The sequence below is a fragment of the Nansenia antarctica genome, assembly GCF_963989245.1.
Source record: "Nansenia antarctica genome assembly, chromosome: 1".
NCBI lineage: Eukaryota > Metazoa > Chordata > Actinopteri > Argentiniformes > Microstomatidae > Nansenia > Nansenia antarctica.
This window is the reverse complement of record NC_137674.1, coordinates 21,765,063-21,780,062: the sequence shown is the minus strand read 5'-3', so window position 1 is coordinate 21,780,062 and position 15,000 is coordinate 21,765,063. Positions and strand designations below refer to the sequence as shown.

Below are 15,000 nucleotides of genomic sequence, written 5' to 3'. Positions count from 1 at the left end.
TCCATTATGATGTCGAACCCAGTGTGCGCTCTGGCGAATTTACGAACGCGGCCTTAGTCTGGTCAAATAGTTTCCATAACTTCTGCTAAAACAAAGAAACAAAGCCAACCACTCTAATTCAATGAATAAAGTCAACAAGCAGAGAGTGTTGCCTTAAAGCTGTGAATATGGTGTTCAGCAATACTACCTTGTCCTCCTAAGTCTTCTAGCCTGTAGGTATGTATATTCAAGACTGGAATATTTTGAATCAAAGATTGAATACTGTATGCATCTGCATTCTTAACCACAACCATTGTGCAAGCCAAAGCTTTTGCTACTTTTCATTGATATGGATTATTTTATACTTTTTAGAGTCTTAACCCCTAAATGAACGTCCAGTTGTATAAGTCTTAATTGTGTAATGATCAATGGTGCATGACAGTTTTTACAGTGTTGCACAACACCATAACAGACAGACAGACAGACAGGTCACTTAACCTCAGGGTGATGGACAGTGTTACAGTCTACCAAAACTAGTAATAATAATAATAATAATAATAATAATAACTTTTATTTGTATGCAAAGGTTGCAGCTCAAAGTGCTCCAGTGCTACTCTATCTAGTAATAGTAGATAGCTGTGCTAAATAATGATACATAGCACTCTATAATGCCTTACGATCTGCCTTATGATCTGCCTTATGAGCGTCTTAACCCCAGCTCAGCCTCAGCTCAGTTTGATTATGCTGTGTATCTGCATCATACTGTAGACTTCCTGATTGGTCATTGTCACCAACAACATTACTGTAGCTGCCTTGAACGCATGCTTTCATTTCAACTATGATGGCTATTGGTTTTGATGTATTAGGATTATGATTATGATTGTAACTTAATTTTTGTGATGACTTGCTAGAAATGCCAAGCTGCATGCTCCTGGGAGAAGGCATATTGTGGACCATAGACGTCACATCTTTACGTTTCTACATTTGTACATTTGTATGCATGAGATAATTCTTTAAAAAAATAATCTTCCCCCTTTTCTGACACCTCTACCCATAGTCTGAAAAGTTGACAAAGAAACCTGAAAATGTAAATAATTGTTGACAATAATAAAATATTTTAAAATAAGTACTATATGGCTATATACACTACTCCACTTGAATTTGAACAGAGAATACAAGCACAGACAAGAAGCCATGTTTGTTTACACAATTTTATTTTGTAGAACCGTTTTAAGGCAAATATACAATCAACTATCTTCTCTCCTCAAGACAGAAATACACATTTTTAACCTCACACAACTCTTTCTTTGGTTTCATAAACATAAAGGCACATAAAGGTTTTTCTGTTTCAGTTGGGCATGGCAATGATGTGTAGATCATTAGACCACCCAGAAGATCACAATGAGGACAATAGCTAGCTACAGTACAGGAATGTTTCTCTACTGTGTGTGTGTGTGTGTGTGTGTGTGAGCGTGTGAGCGTGTGTGTGTGTGTGTTGGTTGTTACATTAGCCTGAGTACCTGATTGTTGGCTAAAGCGGCAACACCCAGGCTATAGTATCATCAATTCTCCACCATTGTCTCAATGAAATCCAGACTGTTTTTATTGATATACTGTGTGTAGTGTTAATCATATAAGATAAAGCATGGAACCTACCGGACCATGGACAGTTGTCTGTCATATACAGATGATGAGAGAGCCATGGCACAAAATCAATTAACTGGTCAATGCAAGTCCTCTAATTACAGTCAACTTCAAATATACACATACATACAACAGAAAACAATTACATCAAATAAAAAAGAGCATGACTTCGTTTCAAATTATTTTTGCGATTGCAGCTGGTGATGGAACAGATTTTCCTGAGAGTGCAAAGTCATATAAGTCAAAGGTAGATCAGTAAACAAAAAGAAAAAAACACTGACCAAAAGTTGCCCTTAGAAAAAAAAAAGTTGCCCTTAGAAACCAATATTGGTCGACGTCACTGTAAATGAGGGTGACCTCAGTGCCTATCGAGTTTTTAAATAAAGGTTTGAAATGAAATTGTATCATCTAGACCTCCTCCAATCCTGACCCTCCTATTAAGGAGAAAACACCAAACTGACGGATCAGGTCCTAACGACAGCTAATACTACTCCTTAAAGCTCCGATATGATTTGAATACGGCACTGACATATCTGCTTGGATAGCGATTTCATTCAGCAAAGCATAAGGACACTTACAAAACAGAGGCAAAGCGTGCACACAGCGTTCAGTCAAAATGCATATATACTGGTGTGTTTTCCATTAGGTTTGTAAGGCCACTATGGACAGCTTATCATGAAGAGTATTCTAAACCAAGAAGTACAATAAAAGCACAATCCAGCAGGATATACATTGAGTTGGTTGAGCAAACTGTCAGCCATGCTGGAAGCAAGCCCTATATGACACAATAACACTCACTCACATCCTTACTAAGAACGGTACAATATTCAGCAGGCCTGTAGTCTACCAGAGGTGTTTAAATGGTTGGATTGAAAGCCAGATACATTATACACAGACTTAGTCACATTGAGATTTACAATGTTGAAGGGTGCCATATTGGTACCCACTCAAGACTGGAATATTTTGAATCAAAGATCGAATACTGTATGCATCTGCATTCTTAACCACAACCATTAACCATTAGTAGCTTTTGCTACTTTTCATTGATATGGATTCAACTCTCAGTGGGTACCAATATGGCGCCCTTCAACATTGTAAATCTCAATGTGACTAAGCCATGGTCTGTGTATAATGTATCTGGCTTTCAATCCAACCATTTAAACACCTCTGGTAGACTACAAGCCTGCTGAATATTGTACTGTACTAGTAACATGACTGTACTATACTGTACTGTACTAGTAACATGACTGTACTATACTACTGTGTCAGACTCTAGGACTGAATGACAGCTGCCTAACAAAATGCTCTGCACATGAATCAGTTGCCAAGTGAGTTGCCTCTTTTCTCCACAGTGATAAACGTCAATCCCTTTCACACAGACTCACTGCTGGACCATTATGAGGATGGAGGTGAATGAAACGATGGGCTTAAATCAACAGAGACACTGAAGTCAAGGCAACGCTGAATAGAAACACTGAGGAGACGATGACCCTAAATGCCTTCTTCCCTACAGATCTCCACTGGTGTTCACTACACTATTGAATAAGTGAAAACATCATCTTCTATCCTGTCACTTTCCTCAATCGAACGTTGTCAGATCAGCATTATGGTCAGGTGGGTCTCTACACTGGAAGAACAGTAGCTATGTTCACTATGAACCAGGGATGGACAACTCTGCTCATCCAGAGCATAGCCTTCCTTGAACGCCATTGGGATAGGTGTAAACAGAGGTTGTATTACATCACCTATCATAAACAGAGGTTGTATTACATCACCTATCATAAACAGAGGTTGTATTACATCACCTATCATAAACAGAGGTTGTATTACATCACCTATCATAAACAGAGGTTGTATTACATCACCTATCATAAACAGAGGTTGTATTACATCACCTATCATAAACAGAGGTTGTATTACATCACCTATCATAAATAGAGGTTGTATTACATCACCTATCATAAACAGAGGTTGTATTACATCACCTATCATAAACAGAGGTTGTATTACATCACCTATCATAAACAGAGGTTGTATTACATCACCTATCATAAATAGAGGTTGTATTACATCACCTATCATAAACAGAGGTTGTATTACATCACCTATCATAAATAGAGGTTGTATTACATCACCTATCATAAACAGAGGTTGTATTACATCACCTATCATAAATAGAGGTTGTATTACATCACCTATCATAAACAGAGGTTGTATTACATCACCTATCAGGGAAGGAAAGGAGGAGTGAAACTCTGAACCAAACAGGGAATGAATGTGTGGGAGTCCACTACTGTGAGCCTGGCCATCCACTCCTAGTTGCTGTGATAAGGATAGATGTCTATTCTGGGTCTTGATCCTCAGACTCTTAAACACTGTGATTTAACTTGATAAGCCCTGAGGTGTGGCAGGCAGTCCCTGGTATGCATTTATATGCAACCATATGCTTTGGCTAGACTGTGAATGTCAACGTGGATCAAATAACTAACGGAGGTCTGATTTCCATATACTGCACATTTTTGTAGTAATCATGAGGAAAGATGATATTGTTTACAGACAGTCTGCACATGTCCATACTCAGAACAGTCCAGTTATTCTATAAGGCACAAGGTTTATGTAGCAGAGCCATACAATGTCTATGTAGCAGAGCATCTTCTGAAGCTTAGTTGTGATGCCGTTGCTGGGTGATTCAAAAGGGAATGATTGAATCAGGACTCATGTCTCACTCTCTCTCTCTGTCTCTCTCTCTCTCTCTCCCTCTCTCTCCCTGTCTGTCTCTCTGTCTCTCTGTCTCTCTCTCTCCCTCTCTCTCCCTGTCTGTCTCTCTCTCTCTCTGTCTCTCTCTCTCCCTCTCTCTCCCTGTCTGTCTCTCTCTCTCTCTGTCTCTTTTCCTCACTCACTCTCTCTCTGTCTCTGTCTCTCTCTCTGTCTCTCTCTGTCTCTCTCTCTCTCTCTCTCTCCCTCTCTCTCCCTGTCTGTCTCTCTCTGTCTCTCTCTCTCTCTCTCTCTCTCCCTCTCTCTCCCTGTCTGTCTCTCTCTGTCTCTCTCTCTGTCTCTTTTCCTCACTCACTCACTCTCTCTCTGTCTCTGTCTCTCTCTCTGTCTCTCTCTGTCTGTCTCTCTCGCTGTCTCTCTCTCTGTCTCTCTCTCTCTCTCTCTCTCTCTCTCTCTCTCTCTCTCTGTCCCAGGCTGATGACATAGGGGCGTGTGACCAGGTAACAGTCCTAGTCCTGGTCTTAATGAAGTATCCAAGGGATCTCTCCCTTAACTGATTGACTGAGGATTCACTCCTGACCAGAAAAGGGGAGAAGAACGAGAAGGATGCGTTTCCTCAACGATGCGTTTCCTCAACGATGTGCAAAAATGCAAGCAGGGTATTTGGAGAGACAGGGGTGGGATACAAGCACAATACAAGTCTATATCTCCAATCTGATATCCACTCCAGACCCCTGGGTGTCTGTTTAAAAAGGTAGAGTCAAATCCTCCAGCACACCACGCCATGGTATAGGGGGGGGGGTCGCGATGGATAATCAAACTCACTTGGAACCCCCAGATTGATAATGGTACGGGCCAGCTCTACGGCCTCTCTCACTGGGACTACAGCATGGACATGCTCTCAGGGGGGTGCTGGCTGGGCCCCCCTAGGGCCTCCACCTTATGCTCTCTCCCGGTGGACCCCAGCGCCCCCCCTCTGGCTAACACCATCACGGTGTCTCCCGACATCCCAGCGAACTCGAAGGCGAAGGTTCCGTAGAAGAGCATGATGACCACGCAGAACGCCCACTCAAAGATGGCGGCGGCGTGCTGCAGGGCGTAGCTCTCCTGTACGAAGAAGACGCCACCTAGAGGCACGGGGGTTAAGGAGCTCACAGCTCAACAAGACTGTTGGTGGGGTATTTCTCTATGGTCTAAAAGCAGCTTCCTTTGTCTACACCACCTCTTCCCTTCTCTTCCTCTCAGTCCTACCCTCCCCTACTTCTCACCCGAGGCCCAGAACCATCCCATCCCCTCCATCACACTCCCATCCCTCGGTCACCCCCCCTTCCCTCTCCATCCTTCCCTCCCACTCCCTCTCTTGTAACCAAACCACACTGATCCTAATGAACACGCTGCCCAGTGGTGTAGAAGGATACTGAGCACCAAGGCGATGAGGGCCAGTAGAGTCATGGTCAGTCGGAGGTGTGCCACGCTGTACTCCCCCTGGGTCTTAGCCAGACGGTAGGTCAACGCTGACTGCAAACTCACAAACAGCATACTGGTAGGGAAGGCCACACCCGCTCCCACATAGTGGAGGACTTTGGCATTATCCACCTGAGAGAGAGAGAGAGAGAGAGAGAGAGAGAGAGAGAGAGAGAGAGAGAGAGAGAGAGAGAGAGAGAGAGAGAGAGAGAGAGAGAGAGAGAGAGAGAGAGAGAGAGAATGGAAGAATGTTAGTGTGAATTAAAGTAGATAGGTTTTAATGGGTAATACCTACTTATGAAGCAAGCCACACACAAAAACATTACTGACAGATAGACAGAGGGGCTATTTTAAATGTAGAGCTTGGCCAGAAGAGGGCAGCACCAGTCAGCTGTTAAAAATGGTACTGAGTCAGGTAACTCATTGGTCCTAATAATAATTGTTATTGGGCGTCTCCACCCATAGGGGTATAACCCTATTGGTATTGTTTTATTATTGTCCCCCACAATGAAATCTGAATTCATCTATTCATTTTATGATTCAGTCCCAGTCCGTTCGTGTGTGACAAAATGATGTATTCGTACTTGCCATACAGATGCGGTATTTACACAAATTACACTGATTGGCGGAATTAATTATGAATCTTGCCGTAGAGGTCCATTGAGTTTTGAGGTGATGCCAAAGTGCTAGATCGGTAGGTTGTTATAAATAAAAACAATATAATCGGGTGCAAGAGCATACCTCTTTGTTTAAGGGACTCTTTTCAAATAATACTATCAAATTCTTGGAAATGTATCAAATAAGCATAAAAATAATAGATTTTATTTCTCAAACTCAAGGACACTGTAGAAAAAACAAAGAGAAGCAGGATAATAAACAAAAAAAAACAAAAACAGAATAAAGATACAGAAGATAAAATCATAAGAAAAAGAAAAAGGGTGTAAAAGCTGGTAGAACATTGCAGCCTACCTCAGATGTGAAGGGTTAGGGTTAGGTCTGGATGACAGGAACTGCTCGTGTGAATAGATTTCTGTCTTGACCTCTTATTGAACTTCCATTCATACTATTTCTTTGTTGTGACCCACTATGTCTTCAAATGGTATCTCCCTTAGGGGGCGGGGGGCGCTCAGTGACTGACTGTAATGCATTAAGTAGAGCCTTGTGCGTCACAAAGCCATGTTTTGAGAACACAAGATAGGTAGGGAATTTAGACGATGGCCTTGGGGTGAGATGTCACGGGACTAAGATCCATGATGCTCTGTCCTCTCCACATGTTTATAAAGGTCTTTTCAGGATAGAGTTGGGAGCTGTGCCTTCCACAAAACAACTATTCTATTTTCACTTGGGGTGTGTTGTTGCGCTCTCCTCTTCCTGTTGATTATTGCTGTTGTAGTTGATTCTTACTTGAATTGAGTTTTGAATGAATTGAGGGGGGGTGTGGGGGTCCACCGCTGGGTGCTGGTAGGCAAACTGGTTAGTAGACGCTTGATGTGTAGAGGGCTGCAAGGGAATTTTCCTGGCTACATAATGTACAGGTTTTTACTTTTGCCTGCTTGCGGCTCTGTCAGTATGTGAAGCGCATTGAGTTGCATCTTGTAAGAAATGCGCTATACAAATAAAATTTGATTTGATTTGATTTGAATGACAATAAATTATGTAACACCGCTTTCCCTGATGGGTAGAATCAATTCTATTAAAATGAACATTCTGCCCAGATTTTTTTTTCTTTTCCAGTGTCTTCCTGTATTCCTTCCAAAATCTTTTTTTAAAAACTTGGACAGGATAATCTCTGAGTTTATTTGGGCTGGTAAGAACCCGAGAGCACGTAGAGAAATACTGCAGAAAAGTAAACGGGAAGGAGGCCTTGCGTTGCCTAACCTTTTGTTTTATTATTGGGCGGCTAATCTTCAGAAAATGAATGCGTGGTGTAACTCGCCCAACCTTGATTGGTGCATAATGGAAGACAGTTCTTCCCGCCCATCCTCCCTGGCGGCATTGGTTTGTGCCCCTCTGCGTTCCTGTTGTCCCAAATACATTAGTAACCCAATTCTACTTTCTTCCTTGAAAATTTGGAAACAATTCAGGCAACATTTCAAACTTTCTCCCCCGACCCCATGCAGCCCCATTAGTAATAACCACTTGTTTCTGCCCTCTAGGTTAGATACCGCTTTCAATTTGTGGAAGGACAGAGGCCTGGCTTGTTTCAATGATTTATATTTAGAGGGCTCATTTGCCACCTTTACTGATCTCCGTGTTAAATATAATTTGCCCCACTCTCATCTGTTCCGACATTTTCAGGCCCGTAATTATGCTCGCACCCATTTCACATCCTTCCCTCAGCTTCCAGTGGGCTCTCTTGTCTCTGAGGTGCTCTCTTCTCTCTCCCTGTGGCATGTGGTATGATCTCAGTTTTCTACGACATTATATCATCCTCACGTGTGGCCTCTCTTGCGAGGGTTAGGGGTAAATGGGAAGAGGAACTAGGACTCGAGATAACAGACGATTGGTGGGAGGAGGCCCTAATCAGGGTCAACTCAACATCTTCATGTGCCCGTCTAAGCTTGATTCAATTTAAGGTCCTACATAGGATTCATTTTACAAAAGCCAGGCTCAGTAAGTTGTTTCCGGGAACAGGTGATACCTGTGATAGGTGTGGCTCGTCACCGGCCGATCACACTCATATGTTTTTTTCTTGTCCAAAATTAGCAGATTTCTGGTCTGGTTTCTCTAAGACACTAAGCGATGCCCTCAAGGTTACAGTAGAACCCTGCCCTTTGATAGCCATCTTTGGAGTACCCCGTATACCAGCCAGTCTCACCCAAAAAAATGCTGATGTTGTTGCCTTTTCCTTACTCATAGCCCGTAGACGTATTCTGTTGCAGTGGAAAAGCCCAAATCCCCCTTCTGCTACGACCTGGCTAAACGACTTGATCTCCTTTTTATCACTAGAAAAGGTGAAATAAGAGGCTCGATAGCGAATTTCTATAAAAGATGGCAACCTATCATTTCTTATGTAAATACTCTTTCCTCTCTGGATCCCAATTGATTAATTTGTTTATTGTTTGAGGTGAGCACCCAGTGTATCTGTTCTTTTGTACTTTTCTCCCTGTTTAATTTCATTTAATGCGTTTTTTAATTTATTACAATTATTTAATTTACTTAAATTATACATTTAGTTTTTGTGCTTGTTTTTTATTATTATTATTATTATTATTATTTATTTTTTCTTGTTTTGTCTCTCACTTGAGAGTTTGGGCTGGGTGGGTGTTTAGGGGTAAAAAAATAGAAAATAAAGGTGTTCTAGTTCTCTGTTCGAACACCAAATGGGGGATAAAGAAAATAAAACTCTCATTTAGTTTTTATTAAGTCAATTGTATAATTTACATTTGGATAATTTGCATTTGGATATTCTTGTCCCTGACTTGTATGCCTTTGTTCGCCAATAAAAAATAAAAAATAAAAATAATATAATAATCAATGTAACACCGGTGTCTGTCTCACGTTCTTTATTTAGAGTGAAAAAGTGGATTCCTACAGCTGTAAGAAGCAAGACTGATAAAAAATCAAATAAGAACCACACATTCTGTTATAATTGACTGCCTTTACATGCACACCATATTCCTGTATTAAGCGACATATGCTCAATATTCCGATTGGGCAAGAGTCATGTAAACACGTCCCGAACCCGTTTAAGGCTGTATTCTGATTCGGCAATATTCAGATTAAGACCCCTGGCATAAGCCTGTTCGAATTGGAATATTGTGATATGTTAAGTGGCATATGACCCTTTTCGGAATATTCAGTTACGTCTGCGCATGCTCGATTCGCAGGGAATCCTGGGTTTTGTTGTTGTTGGGGACAGCTAGATACACTCATTCGCCATTTCGCCAGGAGTGTTGTAGTTAAATTGTGGTTCAAAAGCACAAGTAGGAGTACAATAACGGAGGACTATGTTGGAAACAAGCATTATGGCTTAGCTGTGGGTTAACGCTGCTCAACAACCTACCAACATTAATGTTACTATAGTAACAACTTTCGTCCCGCCGAACCACGGGAATATGCCAATTAACATGTAAACGGAATATTCCAGTTGCGACAGCGCATGTTAACACCTTATTCTGAAAATTATAATAACCCGAATATTGACCTTAATGGGAATATGGTGTGCATGTAAACACAGTCATTGTCACTGATTCAAGGAGGCATGGGAGACATGCATAGTAATATACACCTGTTATTATTGTTAAGATGCTGCCTCTCAACTTCTCCAAGTTGCTTCAAGCTAGAGACTTGAAACGTGGCAGTATGATAGGAAGTGATGACCACTACCCCAACTTGGCCCAACGGGGGCGCTATAAGTGTTTGAAAAGGCCAACTTTGAAAGGCCATAATAGCCTATTATGTCTCACACCCTTTGACCTCGACTAGAGTCACACAATTTGGTACACAGGTCCTTCTCATCATGAGGAATAACAACGCCTCTGGGACCGTCATGGTCTGCCAGGATGGATTTTCCATCGTTTAGAATTTGGGGAAAAACACCTAAAACACATTTTTTGGGGGGACCGAGGTGCTCATAGAATCCACTTTTACCACTTGAACAAACAACAGGGCTGCTATTAACCATTGTTGTTATTACTATAATAATAATCATTATTATTATTATTATTATTAATTATTGTTTTTTAATTATTATTAACTCATTGAATCTGCTTTGTGAATGGAGCCTGCTGTCCTCTCCATCCTTCTTTCAGACAGAGAGGGAGAGATGAGCTAGAGTGAGAAAGAGAGAGAGAGGTGAGAGACCAGAGAGAGTACAGTATTGTCCCTCCTGATCACAAGCACTGTGGGACACAATACACAAAGGAACATAATAGCCATAATAGCCTATTATGTCTTACACCCATTGACCTCGACTAGAGTCACACAATTTGGTACACAGGTCCTTCTCATCATGAGGAATAACAACGCCTCTGGGACCGTCATGGTCTGCCAGGATGGATTTTCCATCGTTTAGAATTTGGGGAAAAACACCTAAAACACATTTTTTTGTACCTATCTGCACCAAACCTGGAATGTAGCAACAATGGACCGAGGTGCTCATAGAATCCACTTTTACCACTTGAACAAACAACAGGGCTGCTATTAACCATTGTTGTTATTACTATAATAATAATCATTATTATTATTATTATTATTAATTATTGTTTTTTAATTATTATTAACTCATTGAATCTGCTTTGTGAATGGAGCCTGCTGTCCTCTCCATCCTTCTTTCAGACAGAGAGGGAGAGATGAGCTAGAGTGAGAAAGAGAGAGAGAGGTGAGAGACCAGAGACAGTTACAGGGGTCACCAACACGGTCGCCACCAAAGACCACTTGAGTCGCCCGCAGGCCTGTTCTAAAAATAGCACAACTGACTAGTGAGCTGCGTCTAAAATGTATATATTATTTATTCTATAATTTATATATATTTTATTCTGTTGCTATTCTTTTTTAATCACACTTGCATTTATATAGATTTAAAAATGACAATATCTTAAAAATATGTTTATTATACATAAGTTTAGATAGGTTTAGGTGAACTCTGACCTACTCTAGTTCTAACGTCAGTATTGTGCGAGTGACAAGTGGAGAGTAAGTTGGCGGGCGCAGCGAAGATGGGCGCTTAATGCAGTTTAGTACCCCAAAAACATGGCAGAAAAAATAAAGAAAACGTATCACTTTCACAACGAATGGGAGGAGGAGTTCTTTTTTACGACTGTGAAAGAAACCTGCGTGTGTCTCATTTGCGGGGCGACTGTGGCCACGGCAAAGCGGTACAATGTGGAGAGACACTTCACTACCTGTCACAAAAGCTACCATGCTAACTACCCACCAGGGAGCGCACTACGGGCAGAAAAAGCCCGCGAACTAAAGGCAGCTTTGGGTAAGCAACAGTCTTTTTTCACGAGGCCGGCGAAAAAGTCACAAAAAGCAACCGAAGCCTCGTTTAGACCGTTTTACCGTTGGAAAAGCTGGTAGCGGTGACTACAGACGGGGCTCCTGCTATGATGGGCCGACATACAGGTTTCATCGCTCACTGTAAAGGTGACCCAGACTTCCCAACATTTCTGCATTACCACTGCATTATTCACCAGCAGGCGTTATGTGCAAAAGTGATCGGCTTTGGGCACGTGATGACTCCCGTTGTGAAAATCATAAACAACATCCGCTCCAAAGCAAAACAGCACAGGATTTTCAAGGTGCTATTGGAGGAGATGTCAGCTGAATATGGTGACCTGCTGCTACACACAGAAATCCGATGGCTCAGCAGAGGACGAGTTTTACTTCGTTTTTTGTCACTTTTGGGTGAAATCAAAGAGTTCATGCAGTCCAAAGGCGAAGATGTCTCACTGCTAGAGGACACAGAGTGGACACTTGACCTTGCATTTTTGACAAACATTACTGGGAAACTAAACAACTTGAACTGCGAGATGCAAGGCAAAGGTAAGACTGTTGTTGATATGATAAGTGCTTTAAATGCATTTAAAGCCAAGATGAAATTTTTTCCTGTGGATATACAGAGAAAAAAGGTGCTGCACTTTCCCTCTGTGCAGTCGGTGCTGAAAGACAATGCTTCTGCATCTGAGACATTTGACAACGTTGCAGAAAAGTACTGTGAAGTCATAAACAGACTTGGGCAAGAGTTTGAGAATAGGTTTTGTGACCTTCATCAGCTTGAGCCATGTGTGTCATTCATTTCCAATCCTTTCATGAATGTGGACACAACATGCTGTGCTGAGCAACTAAGTGCAACGTTCAACTTGGATGCTGGACAGCTGGAGATTGAAATCATAACATTGCAAAATGACCTCCACCTCAAAGCCCACCAGGCTGCACCAAACTTTTGGTGCCTTGTTGATACAGAGAAGTACAGTGGTGTATGCACAGTAGCTATGAAGGTTGCCAGCCTGTTTGGTTCAACCTATCTCTGTGAATCAGCGTTTTCTGACATGAACTTCATCAAGAACAAACACAGAACACGCCTCACTGATGCACATCTGAAAGACTCACTCACAGTTGCAGTGTCAAGTTACACACCAGATTACAATATACTGGTGAACAGCATGCAATGCCAGTCTTCCCACTAACAAAGAAACAGATACCAGATGTTCTCAGTGGCAACATGGCAGTGCCATGGCAAAGTTGAATTAAAATATTGAAGAATTGTGTTCAATTTAAAAGTGTGTTCATGACATGTAAGTTATAATTTGTTAAAAATGCAGCAGATTTGGTCATTAGTTCAAAATGTGACCAGATGTATTTAAAAATATGTAAGTAGATTTTTCTTTAACATTACATAATTGATAACTTTTTGAAACATAGTTCATGATTTCTTAAAAGGGTTTGTCAGTGGCTAGTGAAAATGGGTAATTTTTCCTATGAAATTTATTGATGTTTTCTTAAAAGTGTTTGTCAGTGGCTAGTGAAAATGGGTAATTTTTCCTATGAAATGTAGTGATGTAAGTGATCATCTGAAAATGTAACAATTACTGAGATTAATAGAGATAAAGTGCTGAATATTGATATCTGTTTCCCACCTTGAGAATTATTGTGAGAAATCATTAACGTGATCAGTGTCTTCACATAGATGAGTATCATTAATCATTATTAATATTATATAACTAAAGGCAAACTGAGCAAATGTGTTATTTCAGAAGAGCGTATCAAACTGGTAGCCCTTCGTATGACTCAGTACCCATGAAGTAGCTCTCAGTTTCAAAAAGGTTGGTGACCCCTGGAGTACAGTATTGTCCCTCCTGATCACAAGCACTGTGGGACACAATACACAAAGGAACAGCTTGTGAGCATGTGACCACTGCCCTGTCCCAGGATCTGAACACACACACACACACACACACACACACACACACACACGCACACACGCATACATATATATTTGGACACAGACAGACTTTTTGTAATTTTAGCTGTTTACCAAAACATCTTCAATTTACAGTTATATAATTAATATGGGCTTAAAGTGCACAGCAAAGTGCAGACTCTCAGCTTTAGGGTAAGGGTATTCACATCCAAATTGAAGGAAGGGTTTAGGAATAACAGCTCTTTAATATGTAGCTCCCTCTTTTTCAAGGGACCAAAAGTAATTGGACAATTGACTCAAAAGCTGTTTCATGGGCCAGTGTGGGCTATTCCTTCATTATTTCTTTATCAATTAAGCAGGTAAAAGGTCTGAGTTGATTCCAAGTGTGGCATTTGCATTTGGTAGCTGTTGCTGTATACGCACAACATGCAGTCAACAGAGCTCTCAATGCAAGTGAAACAGGCCATCCTTAGGCTGCAAAAACTACCAAAAATCCATCAGAGAGATAGCGGGAACATTAGTAGTGGCCAAATTAACTGTTTGGTACATTCTGAGAAAAAAAGAACACACTGGTGATCACAGGATTCTTTACATGGTAAAGAAAAACCCTTCACAACATCCAGCCAAGTGAAGAACAGTCTGGTGGTAGGCATATCATTATCCAAGTGTACCATAAAGACTTCACATGAACAAATACAGAGGGTTCACCACAAGGTGCAAGCCATTCATAAGCCTCAAGAATAGAAAGGCCAGATTAGACTTTGCCAAAAAACATCTAAAAAAGCACTGGGTCACTAGTGTTTATTGATGATGTGACAGAAGACAGAAGCAGACGGATGAATTCTGAAGTGTTTAGGGATATTCTGTCTGCTCAGATTCAGACAAATTCAGCAAAGTTGATTGGATGGCGCTTCACAATACAGATGGACAATGACCCAAAACATATGGCGCTTTTCCATTGACCGGCTCGGCTCGGCTCGCATTTGAACAGTTCCGGGTACGAGACGTTTTCCACTATACAGGAACGACCCGGGACTGTAGGAGGAGTTACGTGTCATAAGATTCCCCCCGCTATACAAATCAGCGGGGGGAAATGCGCTAAGAATTATGTCAAAATGCAGCACTATCGTGCACAGATCAGCCTTACAACATGTAACGTTAAGTGCCTGTTACTTGCCGCTTTCAGTTCTAGTAGACTAGTTTAGATCTCGCAACCAGGGAAATGCCGACATGTGTTAAAGCCCTGATTCTATTTTTATTTCTCCTGAAACGTTGAGCACTGTGCTTTTTTTTGTTGGTGAACTACCGTAATAAGCCTAAAAAAGTTCAAC

At 41.3% G+C, this 15,000-nt stretch overlaps 2 protein-coding genes across 2 annotated transcripts in view; one reads left to right on the top strand and one right to left on the bottom strand.

Annotated features, from left to right (window-relative positions):
- Positions 1–1,108, top strand: part of mat1a (methionine adenosyltransferase 1A) — a gene marked incomplete at its 3' end in the record, with an annotated part of 12,790 nt that extends 11,682 nt beyond the window's left edge. The window contains exon 10 of the mRNA XM_080545651.1: positions 1–1,108. This exon is cut by the window's left edge and continues 603 nt beyond it.
- A 4,112-nt stretch (positions 1,109–5,220) lies between these two features.
- Positions 5,221–15,000, bottom strand: part of LOC308164256 (transmembrane protein 150A) — a gene marked incomplete at both ends in the record, with an annotated part of 48,511 nt that continues 38,731 nt past the window's right edge. The window contains 2 exons of the mRNA XM_080538394.1: positions 5,221–5,465; positions 5,757–5,934. Coding sequence (XP_080394520.1) covers positions 5,221–5,465; positions 5,757–5,934 — 423 coding nt within the window. The remainder of the gene's footprint in view (positions 5,466–5,756; positions 5,935–15,000) is intronic.